The sequence below is a fragment of the Falco biarmicus genome, chromosome 4, assembly GCF_023638135.1.
Source record: "Falco biarmicus isolate bFalBia1 chromosome 4, bFalBia1.pri, whole genome shotgun sequence".
NCBI classification, from domain to species: domain Eukaryota; kingdom Metazoa; phylum Chordata; class Aves; order Falconiformes; family Falconidae; genus Falco; species Falco biarmicus.
In genome coordinates, this window is record NC_079291.1 from 74,928,411 (window position 1) to 74,955,168 (window position 26,758).

The following is a 26,758-nucleotide window of genomic DNA, read 5'->3' on the forward strand; positions in this document are numbered from 1 at the left end:
CAACAGTGGTGCCAGAGGCCAAGCCTTTTCTCACTAGATTTGTTACTAGCTGGAAATGCAGGGTCGTGTCGGGGCGGAGGAGAACCGGCTGTTTGTAAGGCATGAGGAGAAGCTATCCTGCTGGCATCTTGGATTTTTTCCTTTTTCTGTTTTGATCTAGAAGACAATTGGCGGTAGAAAAGCCTCTTGCGCCGCATGATCTTGCTGCCTCTGCTCAATTAAGAGAAGTCCCAGAGTTTGTGTAACCTGTTTTAAAATGCTCCAAGCACCGCAGCATCCCTGCTCTCTGTGCTCTGACAGACATCTTCAGCCTTTCTTTTCCTCTTGATGATCAGTTCAAGCCTTCTTTCAGCGTGCTTTGTTTTGCTTTCTTTAATATTTACCTCCTTCAAGTAGCTGTCCCTGACTACCAGCCTTCCTCGGCCCCCACGTCAGCTGATCCTCAGCTGAGGTCTCCGTATTCAGCTTTTAACTTTTCCTGGTGCGATGGTTTCTGAAGCTTTTTATCAGGTTGTGCTTTTCTGACCTCCCACCACCTTTTCAGCCTCTTGTAACGCGGTGCCCAGCCTGAGCTGGGTGCTGCAAAAGAAATTCCCTTCTGAGGGGTAGCAGGTGTCGCTCTAGGCACTCCTGGCTGCAAAAAATTGGGGGTTTATTCTTGCTTTTAAATAAAACAATGTACCAGGTATGGCAGTTACTTTCTGGAATGAAGTCTGGATGGTGTCAAACTACAGATTTTTAGCAGCTCCCCCCTCCCCGGTCAATCCCGGCTTGCTTTTCCTGCTCACCGCTGATGGATCCCTTGGGAATTACGCACAGACTCTGGATCAGATGCTTCGTACCTCCAGCATAGTCCTCTCGGAGTTGCTGACATTGCATCTGATCTTGGACGCCCTCTCTATTCCCCTTGGTCTTCTCCCACTTCCCTGGGAAATCTGATAGTTTGGAGCTCTGTCATGAGGAAAGCTCTGTTGTTGTTATTTTTTTATTATTTTTGAGGGTTCTTACACTCTTTAGAGCAGAGGAATTGCTGGCTTTGCTTGTAAAGAGATTTCTAAAATTATCTTGCGTTGATTCACAGGCCACCTAAATGTGAGTGAAGCTTAAATGGTTCCGACTGTGGTGCTGTTGCACCTTTCGGAGGCTTTAACTGGTGTTTAACGTTGGTGTCCACTGTTGAGCACAAAGCTGGGATCGTGCCGAGGGCGATACTGTGGGTGTATGTGGGCTCGAGCATGCCTGTGGACATGCATGTGTGTGTGTTGGAAAAGGAACGAAGCTGAAGTATTTTGCTTGCTTTGACCCAGGGCCCAGTTTTCCACCACAGAAATGGATGGCAAAGCTCCCGTTGGCTTTGCTGGTTTTGGCGTGAGCCCTTCCTCACCTCAAATACCGGGCTGGCTTGGCCGGGCTCAGACCGCAGCGCTCGGGCTGCTTTTCCCCCCTCCCTCTTCAAAGGGTGCTTTATTGTCACTAAGGACACATCTGTATTCTGCGGGAGCTGGAAGGTGGGAGTTTTTCTTTCTCCCTCTGAGATGAAAACGCTTCCAAGCCAACATATTTCATGTAATATTTTGGGTGAGGTGCTTGCCAGTTAGCTGAAAATGGAATTTGCAAAGTTTATTTATTTGTAAATCTCCCAAAGACTCCAATAAAGAGGTGATTTTGGTGTTCCCAGGGTTTTGCTTTGTCTGCTATGTTTTGTCTTTAAGCTCCTTGAAGGCATCCCTTCTCAGAATGACTGGGAAGGGTTCGGAGTGTATCCTACCACAAACAGATCTTTTTGGTGGTATGTTTCATACTTAACGTTTGTGGCCGTAATCAGATTGGTGGTTTATCCGGGCTGGATTGAGTCTGGCAGGACCGTGAATACTCAAAGGCACTGTTTGTCTGCGCGGGCTGGGAGGAGGGTGGCGACGGTAATTTTATCCCAGCTGCCAGTTTATTTAAGAAACCTTTTTATTCTTCCTTTCTCCTTCACGTTGAGAATACAGCTATTGCTGAGTGGGCTGTTGATTTAATTTAATTATAGATTTTGATAAAAATTAGATGTGTTCCTCTGGATTTGGAGGTGATTTCTGCAAATAAAGAAACGTTCTGTCCCCTGCTTCCCAGAAGAAAGAAAAAGCATCAGCTCCACCTTTGTAGAGCTGGCAAATGCTGTGGGCAAGGAGGCAAACATGGGATTTCCAGGGAAGTGGGGTGTGGGTGTGGCACCCAGTAATCCCCAGCAGTGAGGCCAGTTTGTACTGGGTGGATGTTGTCAAAGGCTGGGTGAGGAGCCCTAGCAGGGGACAAGAACCCCATCTTAAGGTTTTCAGGTTTTCCTTTGGTGAGAGTTTTATTATTTGTTAAAAACACTTGCAAGGGCTTTTTCTGGGGGTTGGATTTCTATGCAATAAAAATTCTTCCAAAGTTTGGCTTAGTTTGCACACAGTTTGCTTAGTTTGCTCTCTAAGGTCAGGTGGATTCACGGGAAGCTTTCTCCCTTCTCAGGATATTTTCCGAGGTTATTACTAATACAAATTTGATTTGGGTCGTCATCATTAACTGACTGGAGTATGATACTGCTCCACAACGCAGTGAGTTGGCTCGCTCTTCCAGAGCCTTTTGACCTGGTGTTGCTTATAACCGAACGCGCTCAAAGCGTTCCACAGTTGCTTATATCATTATGTAACTCAATACAGCCAGTAATTGAGAGTCATTACAACAATTGCCTATATAATTTCTCTCAATTTTATTCTTGTTTTGACTTTCCTTCACTGCTTGTTGTCAGCAGAGATCCACTTTGAACTAGCAGCTTCCCCCCCCCCCCCCCTTTTTTTTTTTTCTGGCTTTCAATTTTTGCAAAGCAAATGAGTTCCCATCAAGCGCAGCCAATGGCTCTGCTTGGGCAGGGTGATCTGCTGGGCCACCCTCTGCTTCCCCTCTCCCCTGGGACCATTTGGTTTCCAGCACCAGAAAGCTGCTAGTACTGTCCCCGTGAGAGCAGGCAGTGGGCTGGGGGTGGCCGTGCCTTGCATTTCCCTGTTTCTCATGCCTGGCTCCATCCTTTCATCATTGTCCTTGGGTTTCTGGTCTAGCACACAGGACTGGTTCCTCCACGTGAGCTTGGAGTGAGGAGTGCCAGCCCTTCCCTCTGCTTGTTTGCTTACATTCAAACACCCATGGAAAATATAGGTACAGTGCTGCCGGGCTGGTTCTGGTGAGCTGCTCCGTGGGATCAGCAGTGCTTCTCTGGTGGCGGTGTCATCGGGCGTGCTGCGGGCAGGGGAGCGGGGTGCCGGTGGGGGACACAGCGGAGTGCGAGCTCCAGCAGCTCAAAACTTAAAATGCCATCTGACTCATCAGGTCCGAGCCAGTGGTTTGGCAGGGAGGCGCGTTCACGGGGATAAACAGCATTAGGTAGTGATTTGAGATCCTCCTGCTACTGTGTTCACATTGTGAAATGCGCCTGCTGACACAGACGGTGAAATGTGTCCTTGGGGAATTGTGCATTTTATACTTTCAGTGACTCTTGTGCTCCCACATGCCGAAAGCATTTCCCCCTCCTCTTGGACTAGAAGGATTGCTCTCGGTGCCGCATTAAGCTGCTTGGAGCCGCTGTCCTGACAGCGCATCTGCAGTACAGCTGTTTGCCTAACTAGCCAAACCAAGTCTGCAAAGCAGTCGTGCTTCTCTCTTCTAGCCCGGCAGACCCCCCAGAGCTCCTCTCAGCTTTCATTTTCCACTTGAAAAGCATTGCATCTTTGGGTCCCCTTTCAAACTGATCTTTCGCAGGATGCCTCTGCCTAGAGGAGGCAGGTGCTGAGCTGCGGCATTGCTGGTGGCAGCAGGGCTGTGACAGCCTGCGCATCGCTGGTGATGCGGGTGGAGGCAGGTCTGCATGTGGCCGGGCTGTGCGGTGATGGCGAAGCACGCGTGGGATGCTGCGGAAGGCTGATGCTTGCCACTGGTGCTGCGGAGCTGCCGGTCCAGCTCTGAGGCTTCCCAGCTTAGGAACTTTAACTGAACACGGTGGGAGAAACACCATGGATTTCATAAGGCATAAAAATCACAGTTTCTTAGTATCTTTGTATGTTCCTGCTTGATAGCAGGAGGATACCTTCAGGCTCAAGGTGAGCTCATCCCTTGTACGAGTAGGGGGGTCACAGTTAATATCAGTGGTGCCTGGCATGAACCTTGTTTTGGGAACCCAAGACATCCAAGCCCAAGGAATAACCCTGAAGGTGTCATGGAGCGGTGGAAATGCCAGCTTGTGTTTTCTGCATTGCTCAGAGCTGGACAGCAATTGTCTCTTCTTCCCAAACTTCAATTTGCAGTGAGGTTCCTCCCTTTCTGTAGAGCCTCTGCTGGAGTTGGTATGGGGCAGAGAGTAAGTTAACGGCCTCGTGGGTGGAGGAGGAGGAGGGAAGAGGAGGAAACATGACCAAGGGCAGCCTTGGGGACAGCTTCCTCCCAGACTGCCGCTGCCGCCGAGCTGGAGTGGATGGCGCTGGCCCCGCGGGGGGAAGGCCGGCCGAAAGGGGCTTGGAGCAGAACTCGGAGCCACGTGAGCGGTGGTGGGAGCTGCGGCAGCCTGGGGCTGGGCCGGGGCTCTGCTCGATGGAGGTGGGAAAGGGAGAGCCCCGGCGAGCTGTGGGTGTGGGATGGGGCCCCTCCGCTGCTGCCATCAGGCTTTTACAGCTGTGAACGTCCTGGGGTCGGTGCCTGCTTTAGCCCTGGCTTTGGTCAGTGCCTTTCCCCTTTCTAGGGAGAAAATGGCTGTTAAAGCAGGGAGATGTGTGGAGGCTGCCTGGGAGAAGGGGTCCAGGCTGCTCGGTGCCCAGCGTGCTCCGAGCACTGCTTCTCCCCAGCCAGCTCCTTATATTGTAACAGGAAAAAAACCCTTTTAATAGATACACCAGCGATACCAAACTGCTGAGCTTGCTCACTGAGCATTACCTTAGCTGAGGTGACTAATTAAGCCGAAACAAGCAATTGGATGGCAGCGGTGTTTGATGCAAATTTGAGTGCTTGCTTAATTGATACCAGTTCTGGTATTGCCTGCATGGGTCCTGGCTCTGGCATGTCCCCAGCACTGCAGAGACCACTGGGGTCCTGGCATGGGACGGTGACAACTCTGGGGATGTCCCGTGGTGCTGTCCATGTTACAAGGGTTGGTTACAGCTGGTGGCTAGGCTTTGTTCGCAGGCTGAATGTCCCTCTGTTAGGTTGCGTTGCAAGCAGCCTGGTAGTCTCCTGATTTTTATTTTGGTTTATAATGCCTTGTAGTTTTTAGGAAAAAGAGCTGCTGTTCCCTTTGCTACAATACCGCTTAGTGAAATACCAGTAGTGTTACACCGAGGTTTGAGTCACTGCTGCTTCTGGAGGGGTTTTCAGCTCGCGGAGTGCCGGGCTGTTCCTGTTTATTTCTCTCCCCGGAGAAGGAGTAAAGTGGGAGGGAGAGGACCTGGTGCTGGGAGCCGCATAATCTGGCAAGACTCGGTGGAGCTGACTGCCGACAGCCCTGTGGAAAATCCATTTGCTAGAGTCCAATAGGAAACTGGGCTCGAGCAAAATGTGCGGGAGGCAAAAGGAGCCCAAACCAGCGGTTTTTGGAGAACAGAAGCTGTCAAGGGCAGGAAAGAAGCGGTGAGTGCTTGCTGTGGCGGGGCACAGGGCACGGTGCCAGACCGGGATCCACGCAGCCGCTCCATAGTTCTGCCATCCCCAGCAAATGCGGCATGAAATGGGGGGCTGCCCGAGGGGCCCTTCTGCTGCTCGGGGCGAGCACAGCTGTGCTGGAAGTGAAACACTTCTAATAAGAAAATAGTGTTCAGTTCCACCTTGGCTTTAAAAGCTGAGCAGGACGTTGTGGCTTTCGCCGCTGCCTTTTGGCTGTGGAGGGATTAAAAGGCATCTGTTGCCTCCCTTTTGCATGGCCACATTCCTTATTTTTTCCAGGGGAGCAGCAGTTCTTCCCTCTGCTCACTGTGTGTGCGTGAGATTACAGCTGGGGGCCTGGAGGGGGAAGAAAAAATTGGATATCCTTGTGGAATTTTTTTCCTATGCCTGCTAAATGGATGCAGCAGCTAGCTAATCCTCTCCTGGCTACTTGGAGCTCTGGGACTACTGTGCTGGCAGGAGCACAGCCCAAGGATGCGAAGAGCAGGAGCAAGGCTGGTGGGAGGCTGTGTGCCCTGAGAGGTCCAAGGGAGGTGCTGGAGGCCTTGGTGGGCGACAGGGAACTCGCTCTTGGACTTTGTGCCGCACCACTTGGGGTAGAGCATCTGTCCCTTGGTGGTGTCATGGGGGCAAGCGGCAGAGGTGTGGAGAGGTGCCAGGGGGAGAGGTAGGGCTGAAAGCCCAGGGCATGGAGGCCATCTGCGGTGAAGGGCAGGTGATGGGCTGCCAGCCTGGCAGAGACCCGCAGAGCTGGAGTGGAGCGTGGGGAGCAAAACCCAGACCTCTTGCTGCTCCTCTGCTTAGAGGAGCTGATGGGTGCTCGGCGTGTGGTGGCTGCTGGGGAAGCATCAGCATTGTCATGGGGTTTCTTGTTGTTGTGAGGCTGGTACACCTGGTGCTTACAAGATGCTGAAGTCCTGGGCTTCCCAAGCTCCACATGGCATCTCAGCCGCTTCTCCCTTCTTCTGAGAATCTACTTCTGAGCCTAGAAACCGTTCCGTGCTTTTTTCCCCTCCCTCCAGCATATCTGCTTTGTGTACTTGCCTTTGCACTAACAGCCCTTTCTGAAGGCTGCATCAAGGGTTGCCAAAAGGAGGGAAACAGTTTGAAGCAGCTCTAAAAAAGAAAGGAGTCGTTACGCTTTGCGGGTTGTATGATACACTTAGCTGTGACAGCATGGCTGGCTCAGTCTGGCTGGGAAAGGCGAGTGAGTTCTCACACTTGGCTCCCTAATGTTTAGCTGCTTGGTCGAGGACAGTCTTGTGCTCACCTGGGCTTCACCTCTGCAGCCAGAGAGGCTGCCAGTGCTCACCAAATTCCCAGGGTTTCCAAGTTGAGAGATGCAGCTCACTTCCCCCTGCTTCCATGGTTTGCTCTGTTTGTGCATTGGCAGCAATACGTTTCTCCTGGTTTTGGTTGTTACAATCTTGTTTCACAGATTCTAGCATGTACGTTGTACATTGGAGAAGGTCAGTTAGTAAAAGCGGGTCGAGAACTAGTGAGAGGAACTGGTTGGTGGTGTGCCATGGGGGTTTTGTGCTGCTGGCTAACCTGGTTGGGAAGAAGCAGGAGCAGGTTGGATTTGTAAGCCCGGACAGCCTGTTCTGTAAGCAAACAGCCCTTGTCACAGAAATACCTGGGCTTCTTGCAGGGGACATTGAAACTGGACCAGGTGCTGCAAAATGTTCAGCATCTTCAGATGCCTGGTCCTCAGTATGTGACCTCCTGGCTGGTTTTATTCAGTTGCTTTTTGTCTGTTCAGACCAGCCCCAAAATCCTACATCGGCACTTTCTGCCCCAGTCCTGCACCCTGGCAGGGTGCAGCCATCCTGCCCCGAGCTGGGGTGGCTTTGGCTGGGGCGCTTGGCTGTCCTGCAGAGGTGGCTCCAGCCCACGTTAATGCTTGTGTTTTATGTAAGAAGTAACCTAGCACTAAACTTCTTAATTTTTTTAAAAAATCTGTTCTCCTGCCTCCGAGCTGTGTGTTTGGAAGGGTAAGAACAGGTTTCCCATGCCATTAGAGGAACAAAAGCTAGAAACAAAGCCTTCGATGTTTTGGAGGGTGGAGGAAGAACACTTTTCAAGTTTCATTAAACAAATGAGTATGTTCATAGTAGAGCATCGCTGCTGAAGCCTTTGAGCACTTAGTTAGCAACAGAAAATCTGGAACACTTGAGACAAACACGATTAAATTTGGATAACTTATGTTCCTGTTGTGTATCCAAACCATCCTTGAAGTTGTTTTATTTAAATAATTTTTTATGCTTCAGTGACAACAATCAATGGACAATTTGGAAATAGTCATACTTGAAATTTGAGAACACGCTTAAAAATATAACAAAGCGTGGCTCCTGAAGCTGTGGTTAGCATAGGGGTGTTACAGATGCCTGCAAGTAAGTCTTGGAGCTGGCGGTGTTAGTCCGAAAAAGTTCAAGTCCGAAAAGGTTCTGCACTCACTCCTCTTACATAGTACAGACTAGAGGAATTTCTACCAGCAGGTGAAAAACCCAAAACTGCTGAATATGAGTGATCTGGGCTGGCAAAGGCATGTGGCACTTCGGCCACACGCTGGGCACTGAGGGTCTGGCTGGGTGCACCAATGTCTTCTGGCTTCTTGTGAAAGTCGACAGGAAGGATCTGGGTCCTCAGGCTTTTTTTTGGCCGCCAGCTCTTTAAAACGTATTCTGGCATCTTGTTGCTCTTCCTGTTGAATCTGGAGCGTTTGAAGGGAAGTTTTCCTTTGCACGCTCCCGATGCGTATGGCACCCGGACAGTGGCAAATGCAGGAGACTTGCTTCTCTGCATCAGCTTTGGGCTTGTTCTTGGCTCACAGTTGACTTGGAGACTTCATCAACTTCCAAAAAGGGAAAGTAATCATTTGCTGGGGAGGAAATTCTCTCCTGTTCATGAAGTACTCAGTCCCAAGGCCAAAGTCAGCTGGGTGCAGGACTGGTGTGGAAACTGCCCCAAGCAGGTGACATGCATCGAAAGGCGACGGCACGCGGAGCAGCTTTTCTCTTGGGTAAACAGGAGGAAGGAGGATTTGTTAGGAAGTGGATGTGTTAAATGGCGAGGATATTGTCATCCTGGGCAGGTAGGAAAGGAAGGGAGCTTGTTCCTGTTGGGGATCTTGCTCAGTTTGTTTCCTTGAAACAGTCAAACTACTGGGGCTTCTTTCCCTTGGTCTGTGGGTGATCCCTCTCCCCTTCCAGTTCTTTAAATATTTGCAGGCTGATGGAGAAACATGGGAGGTTTGTTCCCCTTTTGCCTTAAATAGTAGGTTTGATTATTTCTTCCATAGCAGGAAGAGATGAGAATAAACCAGGCTGAATCTGTCTTTGTCTCCTTCTCAGAAAGATTTCTTGATTTCAAGCGTCAGAAGCCTCTGGGACTGAAGTGGCAGCAAGGACAGGGGAACTGATGTCTGTGCAAGATAGGGAGGGATGTTGCAGAAAGCATCTTCACTAAGTGTTGTTTATGGTGGACCTTTAAAGAGAGATGCAATCTGCCTACTTATCTGCTCTTGGAGCTTCTGACAAAGCTCAGAGCGCAGCGCACTCGGAGCAGCCCTGGATAAGCACTGCCACTTGTGAAATAAATAATGCAGCTCTTGCACCGCTTACTCACAATTGACCATTGCTTCTCCCTGTAATTAGATCTGTCTCCTTGAGGGTGTTTTAAAGGTTAGTTAATTAGGTGTAATTGCAGCAGAATAGAAACCTGCTCTGAGGTTCTGCCTGTTTTCTGTAACGCCAGATCCTTTAACAAATTATGGAGTCAGTTCCTATAAACATTGCTGGAGCCAGCGTAATCCTGAGTTACCGGCCTTCCACTCAGCCTGCTTGTTCACTGCTGTTGGTGAAGCAGCCCAAGTGGAGGGCTGGAAAGGGTGCTGCTGGCTTTGGCATCAGTGCGAGTGTGGTTCACATCACAGCAACAGTCTGGGAAATACGTCGCATGAAGCAACGTTAAGTTTTGCTCACGCTGCCAGCATGTTAGTGCTCTCTCAGCACCCAGCACAGGGGGGATGGATGTTGTCTTAGCCCAGACAAATGCTGCATTAACAGGGATCAATTCATTTTAGCTGATCACATTGCAACCCATTGATTTAGCGACTGCATGATCTAAAGAGGACGGCTGTATAGGGACAGCTATGTCTTTGGCAGGTTGCACAGCTGCTCCAGTGTTTGGCTGCAGGAGATTTAGCAGTTCCAGCATGTTTGCACATTTCCCAAAGATTAAAAAATACAACTACTTCTGTAATTAGCATTTTAAAAGAAATTATTTTTTTTTTCTTCAAAGGATGGGTTTAGCCTTGAGAAACAAAGTGGGTTTTTACAAGCAAATGAGTATGTTGGCTCCGTACCCTTCTGTTCAGTGCAGAGGGTAGCGGTGCTGCATCCACCTTTGCATAACCATGAGAGACTTTTACATTGTGTGTGCTTGCTCTGTTAAATTCCTGTGTACCACTTCACGCCAAAGATCTGGCTAAAGATAAAGAGGAGGGCATCTGGCTGAGCCCTCTCCTGCACCTTACTGGCTGAAAATGCCCTCATCTGGCGGGTATGCCTGGGTGGTGCTCGCTTTCTTGCCGCTTGAGTTCAGGGATTGTGTGATTTACAGTACTATTTTTTCCCCCAAAGATAAAAGATGTTCAGAGCAGATTTGGGCTTCTTGCAGACAGAAGAGGGTAGTCAGAGTTATGTGAGAGGTACCTGGATTTACATTCCATATAAATGAGTTTCCTATGTTTAAAGCTCCAAGACCCACTGGATGTTAAGATATTTTTGGTCCTCTGTTTTGCTTGAAAGTCCTCAAATTGTAAATTGGCAGAGAAAGTGTGCTGGCTCGTGCGGTGACTGCTGGCGGGCAGGGGTCTGCTCCTGCTGCCCCACGTGTTGTCCCTGCTGGAGACCCTTCCCACCGGCAGCATGAAGCGGGCCAGCTTGGCGCTGCCGGGCATGGCAGGCCGTCTGCAGACGGAGCCTGGTAAACCAGATTCTGCTACAATCCCGAGACTTCAGATGGGGAGAGGTGGTTTGAGCAGCCTTTTTAAAGGCCAAACAGAAGATAAAGGCTGGCTTTGAGCATGTTTAACATAGCGTGGAGCCTTGCACCAAGGCAGGCAGGGATCCAGGCAGCAGAGCGTGCGGGCAGCAAAGAGGAGCACAGTTCAGCTGGAGAAAATGAGAAGTAGAGGCTGATAGAGAAAGCTCAGCATTGGATTGCAAGCAAAATTTTATTTTCTGTTCAAGCCCGTGTTCAAGCCAAATGTCCAGATGTGTGGGGAGCGACGTCTGCATGCACTGTGCTTGGTTGTGAAAAGCTGATTAAACAGCTACATAAATGTTTTGGAAACCTTCCTGGCCTGTTGACAGCAGTGGTGAAGAGCTGCCGTTACTCGCTTCCCCTTGTGCATACGCAGGGTCCTTGCCCACCGAGGGGGCAGCTGCTTTCCTTCCGCAGGCTTTCCCGGGGGGCTCCGGGTGGGAGCCGGCCTTTTGGAGGCTGATGCTGGAGCTGCCGCTTCCCTGCCTGGTCCCGCCTCGCTTTGTGTTTCGGTTTGACCACGAAGGCTCCCATTTCTTCTGTAGTGTAAGAGACAAGGGTGAGGTCCTTAAACCGATTAGTCCTCTGTCATATTCCATTCAGGAGAGAAAAATTTCCTATCGGTAAATGGTTTGGGAAGGGGTGGCGGTAAGAACTGCATGGCAGTGGTGTGTGTTTGTGGGAGGGGGCTGTGCAGGGGACCCAGCGCGTTCTTGTTTCATCCCCTGTAGCGGAGCTCTGCTCCTTTTGAGCTTTTGTGATGGTCTTTTGTGCAGCGTGATGGTCTTTCCCTGCACGCAGCCTGCTGACAGCCGCACGTTGGTGTCCAGGGGGCTTGCTGAGCCCAGCGGCAGCGGGGCTGGCAGCTGGAGCCAGCTGGGATGGACGTGTGAAACCATGTGTTCCCCTTGCCCACCACAACCTAGTTGCTGGAACGGCTACTTGAGGTGGGGGTACCCAACCCACCCTCACACTGAGTAGTTGCTTTCAAAGCTCGGGTTTGAGTGCCCCCATGCGCGCTTTTTAAGCTTAAACCTTTGCCTTTCTGTGGAAACAGTTTTTAATAATTGAAACGTGAATGCGTGTCGGACTGCTTGTAGGTAGCTGCTGCTTTTTGCAGTGGTCCCCAGCCAGCGCTGCGTGCTGGGGTGAAGTATGGCAGCAATTCCCCGGTGAAGGTCTTCCTCTGGCAGTTGTGTTAATGGCTCATCTGATGTTTTGGGTTAAAATCAAGGCCCAGCCAGCAATTTGCAGGCTGTGTCACCCAGTCAGAATCTAGACTGGGCTTACTGGTTCTGTTGTCTTTTTCCTGGATGGGCTGGATTGTCCGTGCTGATTGCTCAAGCGGCCAAAACATACCAAGGCAGACACCCGGTTCAACCCGGGTAAGCCTCTGGTGTGCTGTTCCTTATCTGGACAGGTCTCTCGGTGTCCTTCTAACAGCTCTCTGGGTTCTCTAGGTATCTAACATCTCTCTAGGTTCTTTTTGAACATAATCCATGTGGTTGGTCCCTTTGGGGACCTGAGAGTAGAAGTCATCTACTAAGTAGACCTGCTCTTCACCCTCGCCCAGTTTGCCGTGGCTTACCTCAGCGCCTGTCCTGTTACTCAGAGGAGGGAGACGCTGTGTCGGATCCTCTTCAAGGAAAGGAGGGAGCGACTTCAAGGCGAAAGCGTCTGTCTGCTTATCGCCGCCAGTGTGAGACTGCAGGTGCACAAGTTCATGGTGGGAACTGCAGCCTGCTTGCTGGCCTGCCTCGGGTGTTTGGGGATATTTGAGGAATACGTCAACACCAATTCCTCTTCTTTGTCTCCTGTGGGTTTGCTTCCAGCATCTGTGTACAGTGAAGCAGTACTGAAACGCTGACTTATTCCTCTCGCCACAGTGTCATCAAGTGGCTAGCTTATGTGGTGTGGAGGGCAAGCAGTGGCCCTGGAAGCATCGTCCGTGTGAGATACCAAACGACTGCAGGAGCTGAGCTCAGCCAGCTCTGCCTTGTGGGGTGCCTGACTGCTGTGGCCGCTAGAAATCTCCCACCCTCATTTCACCCCTCCAAAGAATTTATTTTTGGAAGCTGATACAGCCCCAGCTTTTGCCAGAATACAAGGGAAAACTTCTGGCAGGCTCAGGGGTTACGAGGAGGGGTGTGGGCTGGCCGGCAACAGCCCTCGCTTCCTTCAGAGGTCAGTGCTTAAAACAAGCACAGTGGATATTTTGTTCTGCTGAATCCATCTGCGATGTGGTGGGGACGTAAGGATAAAAAGAAAAGGCTTGGAGCTTCCTTTTCCTCCAGCCTGCTTAACGGAGCCGCTCACAGCTGGGGCATCCCTCCCCTCCCTGGAAAGCTTCCATTGCGTGGCTGCCAAGCCTTTGTGTGAATTTGAACTTGGGAGTCGCCACCGTTGGCTTTAACTGGGGCTTGAAACCATGTACTGAACTGGTTTCGTTGCGTCGAAGCGAGGAGTCTCCTCTTGCCTGACACGGTGGGGAAGCTGTGGCCGGCCGGTGCAGAATAGCACGGGGCCGGGGGCTGGAGCTTGGAGGGGCTGCTGGGGGTGGGTGCTGGTTGCCACCCAGTCCGGTTGGTTTTGGAAGGCGAAATGCCCTGCCAGCGTGCAGGGCTCTGAAGACGTGCTGGTGTAGTTGGTGCAATGAGTAGTTCTTATTCTGTTGTTGAGGTGCCAGGTGACCTCCCCCCTCCTCCTCCTCCCCAGTCTGCTTCACCCTCTGTGTCCCTCACCAGGAGGATCCCTTCTGGGGTCGTGCGAGGAGCTCACTCTGCCATTGGGTTGGGCTGTGCCGTGTCCCCCCGCGGGGGGAGCAGAGCCCCTGGCAGCTCTCACCACTGGTTCCGCTGCTGCAGCCTGCGGCCACGCTCAGCTTAAAGCAGATTGACTGCAAGGGGTTTAAACCTCTCACTTTCCACCAGGATTTAAGTCAGCTGTTTAAACAGAGTCATCCTCTGACTCTTTAATGCACTGTGTTTCTAGGTGCTCTTTCGTCAACGAGACTCTGTAACCAGCTACAAACACACACATTGAGCAAAGCCTGTATTTTAAATATGTCTTGCTGGCCAAAAGCAGGAACCTCCACGTGACTGTGGCCTGTTTTTTGCTTAATGTTGCCGTTTGGTAGAGTGTTAACTTTTGCTTTTGTGCTAATAGGAGCACGGTGCCGCTCTTGCACATCAGTCTTCAGCTAAAACCAACAAATCTGTGACTTCAGAACTGCGAAGATTTGCTAATCTAAACCAGTTTGAGCCGTAACGCTTGGGGTTCTTCCCAACTGTCCTACATAAGGTAGCTTTTTTAGCCTCATCATCAAAATGAAGAATACTGGCAGTTATGACCCAGGAGCGAGATGCCAGCGCCATTGGCCAGTTGGCCATTCCTGGTGTGGGTGGCTCAGTGCCGTGACAGTTCGGGTGTGAGCAGTGCAGCGGGTATCAGGAGGGGGTATCAGAGTAGCACTGAGGGTCTCTGGCATCATTCAAGATCTTGATGTACCCTGTCTTGGCTAGTGTGTGCAGTTCTGGTCTTCATCTTCAAAAAGGATGGGAGGGTGATGGGGAACATGATTAAAATGGCCAAGGGGCTGGAGCAGCTGCCTGGCTGGGGAGGGTGAGTGTGGTCCACAGGGATCATACTTGCACCTCTCCATATCTTTCAGTGGTAGAACTGTGAGACAGTTGATGGAATAGCAGAAAATAGGTGCAGGTGCAGAAGAGTTTAAAAGAAGGCACTGCTGAACAGAGCAGGCAGTGAGCTTCTGGAGCCTGCAGCCCCAGAGGCAGAGTGAGATGCTCATGGGCAAGGATGTCCCCCCTGGCTCGTTACTGTGGGTGCTGGGAGATGCTGGGTGCTGGCGCACAGGACACGCAGCCTCTCTCAGGGGCCGGGGGCACAGGCAGGCCCTGCTCATGGTCTGTTTTCTGTGTGTTATGAGCTCTTGTGGGTGTCAGTGGCCACCACACTCAGTCTGGTGGTGGTGTCTCGATGTAACAGTTAATTCTTTTTAAACCTGAGCAGCAAATACAGGCAGGTTTGGATCAGCACAAACATACCACCATGGGCTTGAGCTTCATCAGTTGTGTGGCTATTGGTTGTTTGCGTCCGTAATGTCAGGGTTGTGAAGTTTTAAGAAACGTTTCCCCTTGTTTCCTCCTGCCCATGGCTCAATTTAAATCTATAGGTGGTTCTGTTGCATAAACAAGATACTTGTCCAGCTGCTCTGTCTCTTGCACAAGCACCGGTGTGGGAGAGGTGCCTTGCTGGGGGGTGGGCACGGGGGCTTACACCCTCCTTGTCCCGAGGAGCTGCCCACACTGTGGCAGCGCTGTGAGCAGCCCTGCCCGGCGTGTCCCTGTGTCACTGCGGCTGGACCATTGCAGAAACTATACTTGAGTGTGTCATGATCGTAGCTTACAGGCTTATCGAGTTTGATGAAATGTCACTTGCATTTCTGTTATCTGTATACACAGATAACAAATTAAGCTACAGCCTTTGAACTCAAAGAAGGTGCCAGATGCATTAACTAGAACTGACACATTCCTGAGAGTTGTTTTTATTACTCTAAAATACCTTTGTTTGACATACAAGAAGCCTGACTCACTCAAGTCAATGCGTGGCGAGTTCGGCACTTTTGTTATCTATCAAAAAAGTTCCCCAGGAAACTAGAAAAGATGCTTGTGTTGTCTTCTCCCTGTTGGTGATGGGGTAAGCTGGCGGGTGGGCAAGCCTGTACTATGCTGGGGCTCGTGGCCACCCCCGCAGAGGCACTGTCGGGTGGTTTTTATGGTCCCAGCCCTGCCGGGTGCTGAGCGCTGCTGTGGGGAGGTGGGGTGTCTGAAGCAGAGACATCGCCTGCCTCTCCCAGACGTGTTGGAAACCACGTGGATACATGGGTGAACAGCTCCGAGCTTGTTGCATATCTGATTTCCCTGTATAAACGCATACCTGGGTTTAAGAAAAAACAAAAAGAAAGCAAACCAACCCCCCTGCTGACACAGAATGAGTCGGGCGGCTCTGAGCACCTTCAAAATTTAAATTATTAAAAATAATTGAATTGTCTTGGCTTGAGAAGCATCAGTGGTGTAAAGGGTTTTCTGAAGGGTGGGCTTGTGACAGCCTGGAAGGAAGGAGCCAACGGCACCTTTCCTAAGCCTTTGGCTGAACCGTGAGGAGCAGCTGTGGGTTTGCCCTCAGGATGTTGCCGCTTCTCTTCGAGGAGCCCAGATCGTCCTCACTGGGTCTCGCAAGTGTCCCCCGCTCCATGTGCGCCTGCTCCAGCAGCCGCATCCTAATCCTCGCTGGCTGACGTGATTCCTGCCCCCTCAGGCATTGTCTAATTGTGAAAATGTTTCAATTATATGGTCTAAATTTGTAACATGGAGCAGTTCGTTATCACTGAATCCTATTAATTGGGCCCTCCTACTGGGCAGCCTATTACTGAATTTTCCCAATTAAGATAGGACCTCTTTAGAAACCATAAAAATAAACAAACCCCTGGCAGAGCAGGACCGGGTTGCAAGAAGTACTGCCCTAACATATGTTCCAAGACTAACCGATAGTTTCAGCACCAGCCAAGTGCTAATTAACCCCTCCATACTGATTACTCATATTCCCTTCAAGGAGAATGGCCACGCTTTGGTGTCGGTTTAAGAAATTCACTGTCGTTAGCTCAAATCTTTTTCTTGTAAGGAGAAAAAAAAGTGTTACAAGGTGTTTCTCTGATGGAAGATGCTGTTTCCCTGAAGGGCTCTGTGGGTAACCCTGCTTTTGTGTTTGCAGGTAAAGGACCTAACAAAGTACCTCGATCCAAGTGGACTTGGAGTCATCAGCTTCGAAGATTTCCATCGAGGGATCAGAGCTATCAAAAATGGAGGTGAGTTCGCTGCCGTGCTGCGAGTGAGGATGGGGAGACACCGAATCTAACGCTGCAAGGGTTAACCGAGCTGAGAAGCTGCTTGGTGAAGGCAAGCTGGGCTGGGGGGAGAGGTTGGGTGCGTTTAATAGAGTTGAAAAAGGTGGTACAGCGGTTGTGGTGGTGGCTGCGTGTTTTCTGTCTGTCAGGAGAGTTCATTTCTAAACAGATGTTGGAAACAGAAAAGCTGTTGAGGGAAGACCCCTTCTGGTTTGGCGTCTGCTCTCCACTGTGGTTTTGGGGGCTTTGCTGCCCTGACGGAGGAGGGATTCCTGGCTGACATGCCGCTGGAGATGCCTGCCTGTCTGCTGCAGAGCGTAACGCCTTCCCAGCGTGGGGCACTAATGCATTTGGAGGGTCAACGTGCTCAGATGATTTCTAGCAAGAAGCACATTAAACAAGAGCTTTGAACTCACTGACTGGTAGGGGATCTTTAAACAGGCCTGTGACAATCCCCATGTTGCTCTTGATGGGCTTGTTGCGAGTACTTCCAGAGCAGTAGCTCGGTGAAACGTGATGTATCTTTCTGGCTGGTTGGGCATTTGGATTTCTTTGCTGAAGAAAATGATGTTGCTTTTTCAATTTGGGATTAATCTCTAATATGACTGTTAGAGAGTCGTTTTGGGTCAAGCATGTTGTTAAGGGCAGGGTGTGAAAAATGTTAGAAGCCTCCTGCTGAGCAGATGTAATTTTAAATGTGCAAATATGAATTATCATATTGTGCATTAATCAATTCTGTTCACAGCAATGCTTATCTTAAACTTTCATGCAGCAATGAACATGCACCATGTTGTCAGCCCCACACACTGAGCATGTTTTTGAGGACTGATACAAGCAAAGATGGGAAAAGATTGATTATTTCTATACAAACCATGTTGTTTCATGAGTAGAAAATGCTCAGAGAAGTGAGTTCTTTTTTTTTCCTGTTGGTTGTCCATCCCTCCTCCTGTTCCCATCTCCCACTGTGAGCTTATTTGTGCTCAGGACTGTAGTGTTTTATGGCAGGTCTGAAGTTTTCGTGGCTGGTGTAGCTTGACAGTGCAGATGATTCCCAGTTCTCATGATGCAGGAGGAAATGCAGCATGCTATTAATTTGTAATAAATTGCTATTAGAGTAGAGCATGTTTGTGAAAGCTCTGGCTTGTATTTCTCTTCAATAATTCATTGCTCTGGTATTGTGTTATATTAATTGAATGGAAAGCAGATCCAGAAAAAGCTTTTAGGATCTCTATTTATTAAATTTGAAAGAGATTGATATGTATTTATTACAGTGGTTGAGGAAGGCAGAGCTCTCTAACACTGCACAGCATTAAAGAGCTATAAAAGAATCCCCGGACAGGGTACAGAGAGGGGTTTTTTTTAAATCTCACCAGCTGAGTGGCTGCTCACGTTGAAGTGATCTTGAGGATTTGCTGCTGTTGCTGCTATTGAGACAGTCAGTATCGATCATCCCTTTGTAAAGCAAGAAGGGGTTATACTTGCTGCTGGATGTCCCTTTTAATAAGGGTTTTTTAACTAGCTGGGCCTGGTTTTAGCCAGAGGGAGATCTGTTGTGTTTCTTGGTACTCTGTAGTTCTTTGGTCGGCCACTGTACCTTGCGGTGCCTGTCTGAATGTGGGTAAGGGTTTATCTCTAAAGATGCTCCACTTTCCCTCTCCCCCCCTCTCTTGGAGGCTCTCCGCAGGAGAATAGCTGGGATTTTACTCAAGCTGTTACGGTCTAGCTTGGCAAACTGAAGGTGCGGTTACAAAACTAGCAAAACTTGCATAGTCAGCTCCTTTTCTTACGACTGCTTTTGCATTCAGTTAGCCTTTACGTCCAGGGAGGATACTAAACTCCTCGGTCCTAGTCCTGTGCCAGCTGTCAGGTATGTTCCCGCTGGCTGAGGAACATGCTGACCTAGGGCGCCTTGAACTTGCCTCTGCCTTCAGTGTGGAGCAAAGCACTGTTCAACCACTCAGCGCTGAAAGCCACGATGCCACCTCTCTGCTGCCATGAAACGATTCTGATCTCTTTGCCACTGTAATCTTTGTCTGGCCAGGTAATGTTGACCATGGAGGGGGGAAGAGCTAAGTGACTTGTACGCTACAAAAGCTGAGTTTGAGACTTCAGTGAGAGTCTTCAGCCAGTTATGGCTGCCTTACCTTCTGCCCTTCCCTAAAAGAAGGCTTGATAGGAAGATGTCCTCGTACACATATTTGTGCCTGCTGCATATATATGTGATTGCCATTAGAGTGCTCTGGGTGGGGGAGTCTGGAGGGCCCCCTGGGGTCTCCCCTCTGCGGGAGGAGGGGAGCCTGTGGCTCTTGGGCGTTGGGCTCAGTTCTCGTGCCCAGCTCCAAGGCGTTCATCAGGAGCAGGCTGGCATGGGAGGCAGGCTCAGAGCTGCTGCTGGGACAGACTCAGCTCCTCACAACCTTCCTGCTCGTGAGGTGGTGTGGCTGCTGGGTGGGACAGCCTTGTCTTCCCCCTGCTCCACGAAGCATGCGGTTTGCCTGCTTTTAAAGTCTGTGTGAATGGTGCCTGGACAACTGGCCAGTCCTGCAACACGTAACTGGCAAAGCAGAGGGGGAAACTGAAACAGATGCTGGCGGCAAGTCAGGGCTGGTAAATAACTCGGAAAGTGGAATATTTATAGCTTTGTATTGTAAAACTTGTCAAGCTGATAATGTGGAGGTAGTAACGATAGCGATGTGAAAGAGGAGACTCTTACAGAGCGTGCTTGAAGAAGCCAGGTAATGTGTGTAATGCCTGGGGAATCCACATCCAGAGGAAAACCTTATTGCACTTGGCTACCAGCAGTGAGATTCAACGGGACATCTTTCTAGTCTGCAGGGAAAAAGAAATGGGGAGCAGCCAGTGTGACTGCTGCGTTCATCATGTTTAGCAGCTACAGTTCATGGGGGATCTTCTCCAAAAAAAACAGGTACGAGGGACTGTACGCGAGCCACTCGGGAAAGGCTTAGGAGTGAGGTTTCTGTCTGTTTGTACGGCAAGGAGCTGACCATGGGACAGGGGTGGTGAGGTGGTGCCTGTAACTGGAAGCCAAGGTGCGTGGAGCAAAGAGCAGCTCCAGTTTGCCGCATGTTGGATGCGGGAACTGCTGGAGGGGGTGTTAGTTGGCAAACAGCAAGTATGGGTAGTGTCAGCCACAGCTGGATGCAAACAAACAAGGGTTGTGCTCGCCAGCAGATTCCTTCCTTTGTCAGATATTTAAAAACCTTTTAAGCTTCAGACACCCGTTTTTTCTACAGAGGCCTCTCAGCCTCCAATAGGACATATTTAACCTCTCCTCTTTGTAGCAGCCCAACACAAAAGCAGTAATGAGTTGTGTAATTCACACACATGCTCTGAGCTGAAACATCTGTAACATCTGTCTTCCGAAGAAAAGCCCTCTGGGAATGGGCTCTGCAGGTACCCCCCTGCATGCAGCGAGATTGCTGGTGGTGTCAGTTCAAATAACTGCTGTGTCAGGCAGGGGAAGGTACCTTGTTGGAGCTGACAGCCTCGTCCGTCCCTTCTGCTTCGGCTTCTGATCCCTGAACAAAGGGGCCCCTGTGCATCGAGGGCAGACAGTGCATCCACTGAGGAATAGATGTGTTTGTGAGCTCAGGGGAGGGCCCGAGGGTGGAAATAGTCAAACCTTTTTTTCAAATGTTTCAACTAAAAGCTCTTTGGATTTGGGAAGATGGAAAATTCAGCTCCAGAGCCAACGCCCAAACCTGGAAGCTATAACAGAGTTCCTGCTTGTGGGGACAGCAGGGCGCTGGCAGGAGCAAGGGGGGGCAAGACTGGGGGGGACCCCTGGCAGTGCCAGGTTCAGGAGCCGGCTGATGTGCCGAACCGACAAGCTGCAGCTCAGTGGATGTACCCCGGTGGGGTTGAATAAGAGGCATTTAGCAGGAGGAGTGTGTTCGGCTTACCGAAGGCATTTGATAGGTTTCCAAAGGGAAAAGTGCGGAGCGAGGCAGGGCTGGGGCGGGCGCAGGGCAGGGTGTTGAATAGCAAATAACAGGCTGGCCAGCAGTCAGGGCTCGGGCTGGGCTGGCTGGCTTGCTTTGGCAGCGCGCAGGCAGGCTGCTGCAAAGAGCCTGTGTGAAAGCGCCGTGCCGTTGCTAATTGGAACTGGCAGCAGCATGAACGCGTAATCGGTGGGAGTCTTTGTGGGGCTGCATCGCTCTGTTCCTGCGAGCAGCCCTGGGAGGGTTTCAATGGGTGTAGCCTCAGAGCAGGGACTGCAGTTTCTGCAGCTGGTATTTCATATCCCGAAATGGTTGGTGTGTTCCTGGTAGCTGAATGCCAGTTTGGGAACTTCCTGCAAGAAAAGCGCATATCCAGCCCTCCCCCTGGATGAAGGCTTTCAGCATTACATCTTAAAAGCTTACAGCCCTGAGAGGGAACTGCACATCAGATCTCAAACCCAGGTCTGAGTAACTGCCCCTGCGTTGCTCACCTGTGTGCAGGTCGTGCTCGGCAGCCTTGCTGCAAGGGGAGCAGCAGCGTTCCCCGCTCCCACCGCCGCACTCCTTGCTTGCCGAGCCAGTCTGGTCTTGGAGATGCCTCTGGATCTGATCGTGCTTAGATGACATCTCTGAGATCATGGCTCCAGGTGCCCGTGAACCACTTAGTGCTTGTGTAAGTCCGCTAGATAGCGTGTGGTGGCTCTGAATTAATTTCTGGAGAGCCAGGCTGGCTGCTATCTTGGTGATACGGATCCGCTCTGGCTCCACAGAGCGTTTGAAGGTGCAGAATGTGTTGGGTATCTGGCTCCGTCTGGTAATGTAAACCACTGTTGGGCTTGTGTGTAGGTTTTTTTTTCCTTCTGTAGGATCTGCATTGCAGATGGCTTTTGCTACGCGAAATGAAAGCTTTCCTTGCACAGGGATAATTCCAGAAGCCAAAGCTTGCATTCCCTTACGCACTCCCAATCCAGTAATAATTTCTGAGGCTGTGTTTTTGTGCATCTTCAGTGGTCTCTCTTCCAGACTGATGCTGGAAATACAGTAGTACTTGCAACAGGCTACTGCTGACATCTAAGCACGCTTTCTCAGTGGGGATACCCAGGCCCAATTTAATATTCAAAGCATTTGCTTTTTAAAAGGAAAGTCTTCACTGAAACTTAGCTGATGGAAGGAGAGCTTGTGTGCATGTTTGACTAAACTCTGTGAGTTTCTGGCACTGGTATGAGCACTTTCTATCTTCTCATCAGATCTGCTGATCTCTTTATTCATGCAGCATTGCTGCAGTGAAGACTTTCCTGCTGATCTTGCCTGTTCCTAACCCTGGCTAAACCATCACCGATTAGGGAGACAGCTCTTTCGATGGCTGAAGGTAGGACAGATGCCTCTTTGTGTACAGCTGTTGTTCAGGGAACAGGGGCTGCCATGAATGGGAAATCAAAATTGATTCATGAGCAAGAATAAAATGGAAATTGCTCTGAATGTGTCTTCTGCATTTTTTTTGCATTGCATCTTGCTCTGCTCTGGCATGCGCATATGTGTGTGTGTGTGTATGTTCTATATATATGTACTGCTTGTTAGGATAAAGAGTTTAATGAAAATGAGTGTTAATTCTGCCCCTGGAAGGAGTGAAGACTTAAATGTGGTTTTAAAATTTGTACGTATGCTTGGCGGGGGGGATGCCCCCACTGTTCTTTGTAGTGCTGTTCTTTGTAGATCAGTCCCTGCTCGTCCCTGTAGTGCAGAGGGATGCTTGTAGCACCATTACTGTGCTTGTTAAGCTTGAAGTCCACATGCTTGTCATCTGTGACCCCTTCAGCTAGGGACAGGAGCAGCCAAGCCTTTCTTGGAAGTGCTGAACTTGGGATTTTTTTCTTGATATGGTGCTACTTAGACTTGTCTTGGAAACCACTGGCTGTGAGGGCTGTCTGTTCAGTCTATGTAACGCTCCATGCTCACAGGGGACAGGGAATTAGGAGTGTACGTGCTAGTTTGTGATGGAGGCGGGCTGCTTTGGTGGTATCCTGTGGTCAGAATGGCCTGGGCACTCTCTCCATTCCTCTCCTGCAGAGGCAGCTCTAACAGGAGGGGGGCCGGGGGTACCTGGAGGCACAGAGGCATGCTCCTATGAAAGACTGGTGCTTGGGTCATGAGGGGAATGAGGGTGGGACAGAGGTCCTCTGCATGATGGCACAAACAGATGAAGAGCTGAGCAGATGTGAGTCCAGCCCAACTATCATCCCTAGAGACTGTTCCTGGGTGAGGGGAGGGCACAGGCGAAAGCCTCAGGGCAGGTGGTGCTGGGGTGTTTGCTCTCTTCCTCCAGCCTGCATCACACTGTGTCTCTGGAGAAGAAAACTTGGTCATCTGCTCCTGAGGAGCCCCAAAATGCTGCACAGCGTGTTCAGCTGCTAGCCCAGCCTCTGTGGTCAAATCCTTTGTTATCAAACCTCTTGAAACAAGGAGACAGCTGTGCCACTTGGACACCTACCTCTGCAGATGCAGCCTTGTTCTCCACACCTGTTTGTAACAGCCCCCCGTACCCTGGCTGTGGCTCCCGTGCCCCGCTGTGGGGCAGCGGGGAGATGGGAGGTCAGTGCTTGACATTCCCAATACACACGCTTGTCCTCTGTTTTGGAATCCTTTCATGCTGGAAGGGGTAACTCCAAACTGGCTCAACTGGGAGGAGGGATATTTAGTTCTTCAAAGCAAAACTGGGAACAAAATTGCCGCCTGCAAAACCATTTATCTCCAGCTGTGCAGCTGCCAGGACTCAGCAAGGTTAATTCTGGCTACAAACTTTCCCTGCGTTAGCGTAAGCAGGGAGATTTGGATGAGTGGGGGTAACTGGTTGTTCCCCTTCAAAGTGGGAGCAGTGGTGGGGCAGCGGGGGGCGAGAAGATGCTCTTCAGCTGTGGAACCTGTCCCGCTGCGGAGTTCTAGAGCAGTGGGGAGCAGAACCACACAGCTTACATCACCCTCGAGCTCTTTTAAGTCATTATTTATTCCTGCGATAACATGCTAGGGAAAGGACTCGGAGGCTGATGGGGCCGGGGGGGGACGACACTTCTGGCTCACCGTGGCTTTTTTGGTTTGCAGTTCTCTCTCCCTTTTTTTTTGTCATCTTTTTAAATTTACGGAAACAATTGGGTTTATTCATTTTTGTAACTTGGCAGCTGGGTGAAGGGTTACGTCAGGGACGAGGCCGGCCGGCTCAGTGTGCGCCATGCCTGAGCAGGGAGCACGTCTTCCCAAAAACAGCCTGGCAGATGACATACTGCATTGACCTACTTTCGGGAGAAGCACAGAAGTGTTGGAGAAACTGTGTCCGTAGGCTTCCTCGCAGCTCTGGGATGAGAATGGCGGGGGATTACTCAAACGTGCTGCTGTAAAACTGCTGCTAAGGCTTGGCAGCCCTCGGGATCCTGAGGAACAGGAGATTGGCACGAGCATCTCTCCCGTTTTGAGAATTCCTTCTTTATGAATATTTTGCAGCCTATGCCGGAGAAATCTTGCTCTGTCTGGTCACTGCTGTGGAGTGTAACAGGCTGCAGGTCCAAAACACACGTGCAGTCTGACGGAAATCCAGTTCACAGCACTGCAGAGCTGCCCCTCGCACCATGGCAGCTGTGGTTAAATGCCCAAAGCATCGCCATTTGTACACAGCTGCTCGCGAGGGGAAAGCACTGCTGTGTAGCCAGATCTCTTGCAAATTACGGAGCAGAGGGAATTCTGTGTGGCCTGATGATTTAAAATAAACTGGTGGTGGCTGCTCAGACTATAACCCAAGCCTGATAGAGGCAAGCTGGGGTGAGTTTAAATTGCAAGTGAAAAGCCTAAGTCTGATGCTCAAAAGAAAACTAATTTCTCTGGCAAAGGGGAAGAAAAAGCTCTGCAGGAACTACCTGTTTTCTTGGGGAAATGGTTGGTATAAAAATAGAGAGCAGTGTTTTATTAGAGCCTTGGAGTGATTCTTAGCACACTCGATCTTCTACAGGGATGATGACTAAAAAGAAAACAAAGGCAACTTCTGTTAGAAAACAGATACTTCTCATCACCCATCTGCTGTCTCAGTATTTCTCCATCGTAAGTCTTATTTTCTGCGTCGGGAGCGTGCTGTTTCCTTCCACATCTGCTGCTGCTTCTGGGAGGCTGGGCTGGCCTGCGGTTTGGGGAGTGCGTGGGGGAGGCTGGGCTTGGCGGGTGGCTCCAGGTGGGGCGGCGGCAGTTTCGGTCCAGCCTGTTTTGATTGCTCAGGTTCAGATGTTAGCTCCGGAGTGAGGGGTTATTAACGCTGGGCTCAACCCAGGAAGCTGGAGAATGCCGCCTTCATCCTCACCAGCGATGTCTGGCCAGAGCTCAGGAAGGCATCCCTCCCTGGGCTTGGGTAAAGGCAAGTAAGTAGCCCATCATGCTGCCGCCACACCAGCAGGCAAGCTGGAGCTGTCAAAACACTTCTCGTTAGGAATCCAGTCAATCTGGTGTTGTTAATGAAGGGCTAATTGCTCACCTATGACTTTTGCTTCTCCGTGAGCTGTGCCCGGCTCTGTCACAGCCCGGAGGCTTGTGACTGTGTGGTGAGTGTATCGTTGTGACACCTTGACAGATTGATGTGGCAAAAGCTTGTTTCTTCTGAGCGTTTCCTGGTCTCACTCTCAGACACGAGAGGCTGTGTGTGATGTGGCTTTGCTGGGAAATTGGTCCTAATTGCAAAGCTGCTGGGTTGGGCTGTGCTGGGCGGGCAGCAGGAGGGCTGGCTCCACTGGGCATCCCTGCACTGAGGGAAACCTTTCCCTGGTGTTCCAACTAACCACGGCTCACTCCTTCATCCCCATCCCGTTCTGCCCGTACCGAGCAGCATCTCGTCCTGGGTTGGTGTGTGTGTCCCTCAGATGTCTTTCTCCTTGATCATCTTTTCCAAGTGCATAGAGTCTGACTGTAAATCTGCTTACTCGCTAGGCAGCTCATTTCTCCTTCAGATAGGAAAGACTCCTGCTAACGGGGTGACCAAATTCACTGATGTGAGATTCACAGGACGCAGCAAAGGGCTACTGTCCCCTCTTGCAGCTGTGGAGCATCTAGAAGAGCTTCTGCTTCAGTGTAATCAAATGCTTGACAAGAAACCAGCTGCTGGATGTCCCAAAGGTGGTGTCTAAATGCAGTGTGCTCTGGGAAGCTAAGTTAGGATGTTATGTTGTTTCAAGATGTCCTGCCTCAGTGGCTTCACAGAACAGGGAATAAAGCTGTTGGCTGCAAAATCCAGCTTTGTTTCCTGAAATAAAGAGTTATTGAAAGTGGAAGCTAGAGTGAAGGAGATGGAGGACATCCTTCAGGAGGTCTCCTCACCAGGGCAGCTTGTGCTATTTTGGAGGCTCAGTCTCTTGGTGTTTTCTGCTGGTAACATCACTAAGTGGCTCTGAACCACTTGCTGGTGGCCACAAGCCTGCTCCTCATTTTCCACACCTGCAGTAGTGATCCTTTGTTCCAGGCTGACACAAGTCTGGAGGAATTTGAGCTGGTCGTGATGACTAGCACACACACAGCTCAGATTGCTGAGAATTAAAACCAAGGACCCATATGTTAAACTTAGTACCAAAACCCACGTGTGTTAGCTGTGGCTCCCTGTCTCCGGTCTGTCGCTGCAGCGGAGGCAGCAGTGCTCACCTGGGCTCTGAGACAAAGTGAAGGCAGCTAGGTTTATGCTTCCGAAGTACTTGGATACCGTGAGGTTAATTCTTTTTATTATGTCTTTAGATGATATGCCTAAACAAAGCTTGAGGGCCTGCACTGTATGAAGAGGATCAAAAGGAATATGCAATAAGTACCAGTTGATGAGCAATGATATGCAGAAAGCAAAGGGCTGCTAAAGTGCGTTAGCCGACAGGGGCTGGGGTGAGGGTTGTGTAAACAGCCTTAATTCTGACACTGCTTTCTTGGGAGCCCGAGCTTGCCACTCGGTTATTCAGTCATGTAATTTTTAGTTGTAAAATTACGGTCTTCAGTAAGTGTTCCTGGCCCGTTGTCTCGTTTCTGGAGGAGTCAGCAGGTTGAGCTACAGGAAAAGCCAACAGCAGAAAGCTGCTCTTCCCAGTGCTGATCAGCGCTGCCACTTTGTATGTGAGCATCCGAATATAAATGTACTTCTGGAGCACTTACGGAA

The 26,758-nt window shown here is 50.3% G+C and overlaps 1 protein-coding gene across 3 annotated transcripts in view; it reads left to right on the plus strand.

Annotated features, from left to right (window-relative positions):
- Positions 1 to 26,758, plus strand: part of RAB11FIP3 (RAB11 family interacting protein 3) — a 77,862-nt gene that overhangs the window by 4,425 nt on the left and 46,679 nt on the right. For 2 of the 3 annotated variants that reach the window (XM_056337809.1, XM_056337810.1), the window contains exon 2: positions 16,507 to 16,600. In XM_056337809.1, the coding sequence (XP_056193784.1) occupies positions 16,507 to 16,600 (94 nt within the window). Of the gene's footprint in view, positions 1 to 4,588; positions 4,612 to 16,506; positions 16,601 to 26,758 lie in introns of those variants that run through there. The other variant, XM_056337811.1, reaches the window with a different exon arrangement.